Source organism: Cervus elaphus, chromosome 25 (assembly GCF_910594005.1).
Source record: "Cervus elaphus chromosome 25, mCerEla1.1, whole genome shotgun sequence".
Lineage (NCBI taxonomy): Eukaryota > Metazoa > Chordata > Mammalia > Artiodactyla > Cervidae > Cervus > Cervus elaphus.
In genome coordinates this window covers 59,832,913-59,843,651 of record NC_057839.1, presented here as the reverse complement: position 1 = coordinate 59,843,651, position 10,739 = coordinate 59,832,913, and the positions used below count along the sequence as shown (strand labels likewise).

The 10,739-nt window shown below is 40.8% G+C and overlaps 1 protein-coding gene across 1 annotated transcript in view; it reads right to left on the bottom strand.

The window, feature by feature from the left end:
- Positions 1 to 4,187: 4,187 nt before the first annotated feature.
- The window catches only part of DNAH5 (dynein axonemal heavy chain 5), a 324,549-nt gene continuing 317,997 nt past the window's right edge, over positions 4,188 to 10,739 (bottom strand). Inside the window, exon 79 of the mRNA XM_043887792.1 lies at positions 4,188 to 6,011. Coding sequence (XP_043743727.1) covers positions 5,860 to 6,011 — 152 coding nt within the window. The 3' untranslated portion in view covers positions 4,188 to 5,859. The remainder of the gene's footprint in view (positions 6,012 to 10,739) is intronic.

The window sequence follows — 10,739 nt, the reverse complement described above, 5'->3', positions numbered from 1 at the left end:
CTTTTGTCTTCCCTTAAAAGGCATTATTTTGATGTGTTGACTAGGGCTACTAATGAACAGTAATCAGTTATACAATGTAATTTTCACAAATCACGCCTAATGTAACTGAAAGAGGAGGGGTCTGGCTGCTCATGGCTCAAAAGTCAATGAAGAGACAGAGTTGGTGGAAAGGAAAATTTGCTTTATTTTGGATGCTGGCAACTGAGGAGGAGGGTGGGGATGGACTCCTGTCCAAAGACTGACTCCATCTCAATGACATTCAGTGGGCTTGAGTTTTTAATAAGGTGAGGGAGGGGGCTACATGCAGAAACAGTGCAGTCAGCTCTGACAACCACCTTGAAATTGGTCATTGGTGGTCTGACCAGCATCATCTTGTTTGAAGTACAGTTAATCCTCAGTTTCAGGGTTGGTTTGTTTCTATTTCTTGAGGCCAGTCAGTTCTCAAAAATCAACAGCTTATGTCATGGAGCCTCCATGTGGGGCAGCAGCTCTGTGCACACATGTGGGGATCCCTGCAAGGAGCTGGCCATGGGGGTCCTGGTCTTTAGGGTCTTCAACTGTCTGGCAGGCCCTGATGGAACTGTGGCTACCTCAAGGGTGTGCCCTGAGAGAGCATATTTGCTCTAAATTTGAGGAGTTCTGTGAGCTGCTGGGTGGGGGGTCCAGTCTTGGGAAGATTTGCCCCCACTGTGGGTGCATTTGGTGGACAGCTGGACCCCAGCTCCCTCTGCCTGGGGTGGCCCTCTAGTTATTTTCTACAACCTGAAGTAACCAAGGAAGATCCCACCAGGGAAACACTCATACTCACAGGGTCCTCCATGGAGGGCAAGGCCAGCAAAGCTGAGAGAGAGCTCCTTGAGGAGCCTTGACCTTGGGGAGCTTTGACCTTGAGGAGCCTAGACCTTGAGGACCCTTGACCTTGACTTGCTGGTGTTATGTGAGGAGATCCTTGGTGGGACAGCAGCAAGTGTCACTGGTGCTTAAGTGAAGGTGTGGATATCGCACACATTTGTGAGTTGAGGCTGTTGGCCACATCTGGGTTTCCCAGGCATGCAGTTTGAGAACCACTGTCTCAGACGCAACACCTTCAAAGATGGAGGCAGAGAGCAAGACCCCAGAGAAGGGAAGGGTTTCTTCATTCTCGATGGTTCTTTTTCATTTCTGCTTAAAAGTTTGGTGGCTCAGACAAGGCAGGAGACCCAGGTTCAATCCCTGGGTCAGGAAGATTCCCCTGGAGAAGGGAATGGCAACCCACTCCAGTATTCTTACCTGGAGAATCCCACGGATGGGGGAGCCTGGTGGGCTACAGTCCATGGGGTTTTAAAGAATCGGACACAGCTGAACGACTAACACACACATCATGGCTACAGTTCCGGTCATCATGTAGTTAACTTCACCACCAGGTAGGGATTTCAGTATCTACAAGACAGCTAACAGGATATGGCTCAAAATATTACCTACAGCCCTTGAGAAGAAACTAAAAGTTCTTGACTATGCTTAATGACTAAACTATTATTATTTGGTTTCCTTTGACAGTTTTCCTTTCTTTCTGCATGCTCTCACTTCTCTGATTTAACTTATTCTTTGGCTAAAGTTTTTCTCACAGACAAAAGGCAGGCAGAGGACCTGGGGAACAAGGACCATAAGATCCTACTTCATTTCACTGATACTTGCAAGAGTATAGTATTTTAAATGTAAAAGTGATCATGGACCTCACCAGGGCCTGACATGGGGCACAAAAATCGTGTTACAGATTTGGAGGTGAGGGAAAATTGGGTCTTTAAGAGAAAATGGCTCATATACTAATATAAATATTGAACTATTTTTATGATCACTAAAGATTTTTGAGTTGCAAAAATGTTATAAACTATGTTAGCAGGATGTATTAGCATATCTAATTTTTTAATAATGCCATAACATTGAACAAAAATTTATCATTGACAAAGACACTGTTGACACTGTGTATTTTATCTAAATTGGAGAACCCTGCAAGCTATGTAATTGTAACATTTGTGTTTTGTCTCTTCCTGCCTCTTAATGTTGAATTATTTACAAGATTTTCCATTGCAAACAAGCAGTTAACACAAAGAGGTACTTCTCCCTCCAGTGACTTAGAAACACATGGTGTCCATCAGCCACTGTGCTGGAGTTGGCAGCAGTCAGAACAAGGTTTACAGTTTTACTTAGAAAGTAGCCCTTCGCAGCCTGTATCCCAGGCTGGACTCTTAGTTAAAAAATAATAATAATAGTTGTAAAAAAAATAATACAATTAAAAAAATAAATGGGGACACTGTAGTGTGGCTTCTACCTGCTAACCCATGACCCATGAATAACTACCAGCTCCCTCAGGGAATCCAGTGCTTCCTTCATAGCATTTAGTGTGTTAATCACTCAGTTGTGTCCAACTCTATGACTCCATGGACTGTAGCCTACAGGCTCCTCTGTCCATGGAATTCTCCAGGCAAGAATATTGGAGTGGGTTGCCATTTCTTTCAACTCCCCATCTTTAAATATTTTTCCATCTTTTTAAAAAAAATCTTATGGCCACACCACTTGGCATGTGGGATCTTAGTGCCCTGGCCAACGATGGAACCCCATGTCCCCTGCATTGGAAGAGCAGAGTCTTAACCACTGGACCACCAGGGATGTCCCTATATCTTTTTCTGTGTATCACCCACACATGTCAGGTTATCCAACCATACACTGAGATCACATAAAATTATGTGCCTGGATAATTGCTTAGTTTCTGTGTCTAGTTCTCTTATATGCATGTACTAAGTTGCTTCAGTCATGATCAACTCTGTGTTATCCCATGGACTAGCCTGCCGGGTTCCTCTGTCCATGGGGTTCTCCAGGCAGAAATACTGGAGTGGGTTGCTGTGCCCTCCTCCATGAATTCCATGAAATCAGGGACTGTGAGAATTTTTCCCACCATCATCCCCCCAGGGCACCAGAGTGCCTGACACACAGAAGGTGCAAGACAAATACTTTTTTAAGTAAATCAATATTGATACAGTTGAAAAAATGGGTCTATCACCCTGAAATGCAACAAAATCCCCACTGTAGCTTTCTCTACATCTGAGGCAGTCAGCGACTCTCTCCATCAACCTGAAGATTCAGTCAGTTGGTCCTCTCTGGTCCCCAATTCAGTAGAATATTGAGTGCCCTTCATTGGGTAGGAGCTATGGGGTAGGGGGTGGAGGTGAAGCAGAAAGGGGCCTCACTGGCTCCTCCATGTTTCAGTGATGTTCCTTATTGAATTTTTAAAATTTTAATTCTGTTTTTCCAGTAGTCATGTATACATGTGAGAGTTGGACCATGAAGAAAGCTGAGCCACTGAAGAATTGATGCTTTTGAACTGTGGTGTTGGAGAAGACTCTTGAGAGTCCCTTGGACTGCAAGGAGATCCAATCAGTCCATCCTAAAGGAAATCAGTCCTCAATATTCATTGGAAGGACGGATACTGAAGCTGAAACTCCAGTACTTTGAAGAGAAGAACTAACTCATTGGAAAAGACCCTGATGCTGGGAACGATTGAGGGCAGGAGGAGAAGGGGACGACAGAGGATGAGATGGTTGGATGGCATCACCGACTCCATGGACATGAATTTGAGTAAGCTCTGGGAGTTGGTGAAGGACAGGGAGGCCTGGCGTGCTGCAGTTCATGGGGTCGCAAAGAGTCGGACATGACTGAGCGACTGAACTGAACTGAATTCAGCTCTGTCAGGTCGTAGCTGCGGCATGAGGGATCGTCCTTACGTCACACAGGCTCTCCCATTACAGACTCTAGTTGTGGCACACAGGCTCAGTCACTGCAGCGGGAGGGCTCCGCAGAAGTCACGCTGCAGTAGGTGAGGCACCCGGGCTTAGCTATCCTGAGGCAGGTGGGATCTTAGTTCTCTTGGGATCAAACCCAAGAATCCTGCATTGCAAGATGGACTGTTAACCACCGATCTCCAGGGAAGTCTCCCTGCTGAATTACTTCCTAAAAATTTCTACTTGTTTTCACGGTGTTCTTTTCTACTTTGGGTCTCCAAACTTGTACATATATACCAATGAAGTATATCACAAAATGATATGAATTATACATTTTCAAGTTATTGGATTACAAAAATCCAGTTTTAAAAGCTTATTTCTGGATACTCAATGGAACTCACCCCTTTGTTTACAAATAGCGATTACAATTCAGACATTCATTAACAACTTTTATTCATCTGCATTATTTCTGCATTTTCATTATTATTCAAAATAAAATGATTGTTTTACCACAGTTCACACAGATCAACTGATACATTAATTCAGACTAAAAGAAGCTGCTCAAATGAAAATAGTATTGTCCAAGATGGGTAGATGTCACATGAACCATTCAGGTCTAATTCTCATTGTAATTAAAATAAAATGATACTCATCATAGAGCAAGTCCTAGTGCAAGGGACCCACACTGGTCTCCTTGTAATCCTTCCTCCCAATAAAACCCTTTATCACCAGAAACCTGAAGTTATGCAGATCTGAAGTTAACCAATTCTAAGCTGCAGTTCTACCTTAGCACTGACCAAGTTTCCAAGTAAACAGGTTATAGATGAAACAATGTATAATTTATAGTCATGATTTAAAGTAAAAATATGTGAAAAGTCCCTTAGATAGTATTTTTCCTAATTAATAAATGATCATGTGACATTTTCACCCACTATCTAAGACTTTTATCCTTTTCCTATTTTTTTTTCTTCCAATCATTACATTTTTTCAAGTCAACTGAAACCTTTACCATTCAATCATACCTGCTTTTATTTTTCCACATTATCTTCTAATTTTTGTCTACACCAAATACATTTTAGTTATAATACTCAATATTTTGCTAACTCTATCTTTCACTTAACAGCCTGTGGTCACCATTTCCACATTATGAAATCTTCACTATTGTTTTTCATAGCTGTCTAATATCCTCTAATTTCCTTAAGCATAGACTTATTTTTTACCTTTGGGGGCATTTATTATTTTTATGCTATTAAATACATTTTTATAATAATTTCTTCAGTCTTTCAAATTGTTTCCTTGGTAGGTTTCTAGGAGAGAAAATAAGGGTCAAAGCATGTGAATGTTTTTATGATTCCTTCTGTGCTTAGTTATTTAACCATTTTACAAAAAGAATGGGTTGATTTCTATTGTTCAAGGAGTCTGAATGTATCACTTTTACAAAGACCTCGCCACAATTCACTTTTAGCTTTAATTTTTTTAAATTATAACAAATGTAAGTTAAGTGTTGCTCTTTAGTAATTATCAGTAGAGTTGAACACTATTCCATATGCTTATTCTATAGGATTACACGCATCATCTATTCATCTATTCACATTTTTAACCCACCATTGTATTTCCTTCCATTTTTTTAGATCTATTTAACTGGCAACTTCAGTCATGAAAACAAATCTCTTACCTGACCTAAATGCAAAAGGCAATAGAAACAGAATTAGCACAAACTTGTCATGTTACCTTAGAGAACTGGGCTGTCACCAGAACCACATTAACAGAAGAATAATCCCTTCCAGGGAAATACTAATACCATCTATTTACCCTAGTCAGTCTTTGGCGTTGAAAGAAGAAAATGATTTACTCAGGATTTGAGGGCCAATCTTGATTAGAAAGTTATAAATCTTACTTCTAAATCACCAAATAGCTTTTCAAAAAACACAGTGATTGGTCATTAACGGTGAAACAGACTAAATATATTCAAGCATCCAGTGAAGGAGCCAGGAACACTGATGCAACTCACACACAGTAAGATCAACCTGATTTACACAACGTCCATAGGGGAGAACAGAGCTCTGATAGTCTGGATCCTGCATTTACTGGGTGAGGCCATGCATTACTTGACATCGCAGAGAAGGGCAACTCCACGCAGCACCCAGTGTTCAGGGGCCTGGGCCGTCCGGAGGTCTACAGCAGCGACGTAGTTCAGGTCTGTTCGGACGGGCTTCTTGTAGACGGGACAAGAGTATAATCGAGGATTTCTCACAGCTACAACAAAAACCATCAAAAATCTCGGTGACGTTCTCATTCATGCAGCCCCCAAACAGAGTGCAGAGCCAAATGTGTGCATCTGGAAGGTCACAACGGGCTGGGCAGAATGAGGGAAATTCCTCCTGAGGTCAGGCAATCCCTAGATGCGAAGCAGATGCTATCAAGCATTCCCGGTCGGGGAGGGGGGGTGCAGTGACAAGCTACCCAGATGGTCTCACATTTATTCCACCCACCTCATGTCCCGCGACATGCCCACCTGCTTCTTCCTCTCCCTCTTTTCCACCTGTCAAGTCAACTTTGCACCTCCCCGCTGCCCCTGTACCTCCCCCCCAAAATCTTGTGTCCTCACACCTTCTTTGTTTTTCGCATATGGTTTGCCTTTGGCAAAAGCACCTGTCCCTTTTAGTCAGATACCCAGCACCAATGCTCACTGGTACTTCACTATTATTATTGCAAAATCCCTTCTTCAATCCTTTTTGCCATAGTCCAAACCACATTGGGCTTCCCTGGTAGGTCAGTCCATAAACAATCTGCCTACAGTGCTAGAGACTTGGGTTTGACCCCTGGGTCAGGAAAATCCCCTGGAGAAGGAAATGGCTGCCCACTGCAATAGTCTTGCCTGGGAAATCCCATGGAGAGAGGAGCCTGGCAGGCTGCAGTCCATAGGGTTGCACAGAGTTGGACATGATGTAGCCACTAAACTACTACCAAGCCACATTGGAAATCACAGGACAGAGGATGTTCCCCAACCCTACCAGGTGTTGTGAGTTCTCTATGTGTGTAGAGAAATACAAATGGCGGGAAGCAGAGAGCCGTGGCACAGTTCAGCTATCTAACTGTCAGTCTACTTTTCTGGAGTAGGTGAATAATACATGTAATCTCCATAATCATATCTGTCATGAGAGACAATCTCTGTATCCATCCTGTATAGGTCCTCTCTTAGGCATTCTCTCCAGCCCAGGAATCCCCGTGCTGAGGATGGATGCAGATCTTTTGTAACTTCAAACTTATATAGTTTGGAGAAGGGACTTCTTTTAAGAAAAAGAGTATAATTTGCAAATGCCAAATTAAGTTTTGGAAAAAGCCTCTGTGTTGAGTAGCCCTGGAGTTTAAGCTTCAGGAGCTTCTTGTTAAATCCACTCCTACCCATAATAGTTTATTTGCACATCTTGTAACATCCATCTTTGGAGGCTGTATATTAGTCCCTTTCTCTCCCAGACTATAAACTATTTCAGGACAGAAGTTATGTCTGCATTCCTCCATGTACTTCTCTGGAAGGCCAACGTTATAAATGATCCTAACATAACTACTGAGATGAAAACACATTTAACCAAGAGGATAACTTTGGAGAAATAGTGTTATAAATATAGAACTTTCAAAATGCAATATTAATATATTAGTGATATTGAACATATTTCCCAAAAACTAATTTCCTCAATAATTCAGCTTTTCCTAACAGATCAAAAAACAAGGCAGCACCAGCAGTTAAAGTCTCATTTTTAGACTCAATAAAACCTTCAAACTGCTGTGCTGTGTGTGTGTATGTTCAGTATTATCGAACTCTTTGATACTCCATGGACTGTAGCCAACCAGGTTCCTCTGTCCACAGGATTTTTCAGGCAAGAATACTGGAGTGGGGTGTCATTTCCTTCTCCAGGGGATAGTCCCAACCAAGGGATAGAATTCATGTCTCCTGTGACTCCAACTGCCAGTGGGAAGCCACCTGGAAGCCTCTCCACTATAAATCTAATTCATTTTGTTGGAAGAAATTAAACATTTGCATATGATAGCACTTTACAAGAGTTTCAATAAAAGTGGTTTAAAGCCACAATTCTTAACCAAATGTGATTTTTTTACCAGGGTACTAATATCTAGAGACATATTTGGTTATCACAATCGGGAAGGTGCGACTGGCAACTGGTGGCTAGAGGCCAGGGACACTGCTAGCATCCAGTGATGCACAGGACGGTCCCTTACAAGACTCATCTGGGCCAAAAGTGTCACCAACACCAAGGCTGAGGAATTCTGTTCTAAAACAATGTCACAGATATTTTACAGTACTCTAAAATGATGCATTTGCTTAATTCCATGAAATTAATTATTAGAAACCATCTAAGTTAATGCAATACCTAATTTTTAAGTCTAGCTACTATTTTTTAATCACCATGAGAATATCATAAGTAATAATAATAAAGCAAACATATGAAAATTCCAGCTAAGCTATTTTAAATCCTAAAAGATGATGCTATTCAAGTGTTGCACTCAATATGTCAGCAAATTTGGAAAATGGCAGTGGCCAAAGGACTGGAAAAGGTCAGTTTTCAATCCAATCCCAAAGAAGGGCAAAGTCAAAGAATGTTCAAACTACCACACAATTGCGCTCATTTCACATGCTAGTATGGTTATGCTAAAAATTCTTCAAGCTACGCTTCAGCAGTATGTGAACTGAGAACTTTCAGATGTTCAAGTTGGATTTAGAAAAAGCAGAGGAACCAGAGATCAAATTGCCAACATATGCTGGATCACAGTGAAAGCAAGAGAATTCCAGAAAAATATCTAACTTCTGCTTCATTGACTATGCTATAGCCTTTGACTGGACAGATCACAACAAACTATGGAAAATTCTTCAAGAGATGGGAATACCAGACCAACTTACCTGCCTCCTGAGAAACCTGTATGCAGGACAAAAAGCAACAGTTAGAACCGGATGGAACAATGGACTGGTTCAAAACTGGGAAAGCAGTACATCAAGGCTGTATGTTGTCACCCTCCTTATTTAACTTATGTGCAGAGTACATTATGAGAAAGGTTGGACTAGATGAATTACAAGCTACAATCAAGATTGCAGAGAGAAATATCAACAACCTCAGATATGCAGATGATACCACTCTAATGGCAGAAAATGAAGAGGAACTAAGAGGAGAACGTGAAAGCTGGCTGGAAACTCAACATTCAAAAAACTAAGATCATGGCATCTGGTTCCATCACTTCATGGCAAACAGAAGGGGGAAAAGTTGAAACAGTGACAGATTTTCTTTTCTTGGGCTCCAAAATCATTGCAGATGGTAACTGCAGCCATGAAATTAAAAGATACTTGTTTCTTGGAAGGAAAGCTATAACAAACTTAGAGTATTCAAAAGCATAGATATCACTTTGCCAACAAGTGTCCGTGTAGTCAAAGCTGTGGTTTTTCAAGTAGTCGTGTACAAATGTGAGAGTTGGATCATAAAGAAGGCTGAGCACTGAAGAATTGATCCTTTTGAACTCTGGTGTTGGAGAAGACTCTTGACAGTCTCTTGAACAGCAGGGAGATCAAACTAGTTAGTCCTAAAGAAAATCAACCCTGAATATTCATTGGAAGGATTATTGATGTTGAAGCTGAAGCTCCAATACTTCGGCCATCTGACGTGAAGAACTGGCTCACTGGAAAAGACCCTGATGTTGGGAAAGACTGAAGGCAAAAGGAGAAGCGGGCAGCATAGAATGAGATGGTTAGATAGCATCGCTGACTCAACAGACACAAATCTGAGCAAACTCCAGGAGATAATGAAGGACAGAGGAGGATAGCATGCCGCAGTCCATGAGGTCGAAAAGAGTAGGACAGGGTTTAGCGACTGAACAACAACAATTAAATGAAAATTCCTGATTAAATAAGTGAATGACTCAATTTGAGGAGTGCAATTAATAATAACTACACTAACTGATGTATTTAAACCCTTTAATCCTAGGGTCTGAACATATAACAGATATTTAACTAATTGTTCTTCTTGATACACATTTCACTAATAATCATTTTATAACCCTTGAAAAAAGCCCTTAGAGTCTTATATTTGAAATAAGTGATAAACATAATAATTGCACCTTGGGAAGTATTTGATTATTTCGGTTTTAATCCCAAAAGAAAAATACAGTGGGAAAAAAAATGGCATTCTTTTCAATAAGCAGGTAAAAAAAGGCAATTCTCTGAAATATTTATCCAATTTTATTTATTTTTAATTGCTTCAGAAGGGAAGGTATTCACACCAAGTCACAGCATGTAACAACCTTCTGCAGCAGGATTAGAAACTACTAAAAATATAACTTCATTGAAAAAGTGCTGACAGATGCTTTATAAACAAGCACATAAACATCTGAAACTATTACCCCTGGTTAGACAAAAAAATTGAAGGCAAAATAAACATGCTAGGTAGGTAGAACAAATCAGCTAAATATGTTTAAAACTGTGGGGCTCCAGAAAGAGAAGCAGAGAGATGAAGATGTCTAAATTGGTGAGCTATATGCTTTGGGATACTAAAGGTTTCAATAAAACACCTTGAGGAAATTTCATTTTCTAACTGTATAACTTCTCTCTCTCTAGCCTACGTTTTTCATGCAAATGTTAGTATACCATTACATCATATATTCTTTCTAATATGTAAAACAACCAAGTTACCTAGAGATTCCTTATGTCATTCCTTTATTTAATCCCTCTTTTGCTTCAACAATACGTGAGCCGTGAACTTCCAGATGTTCAAGCTGGCTTTAGAAAAGGCAGAGGAACCAGAGATCAAACTGCCAACATCCACTTGATCACCGAAAAAGCAAGAGAATTCCAGTAAAACATCTACTTCTGTTTTATTGACTATGCCAAAGCCTTTGACTGTGTGGATCACCACAAACTGTGGAAAATCCTGAAAGAGATGGGAATACCAGACCACCTGACCTGCCTCTTGAGAAACCTCTATG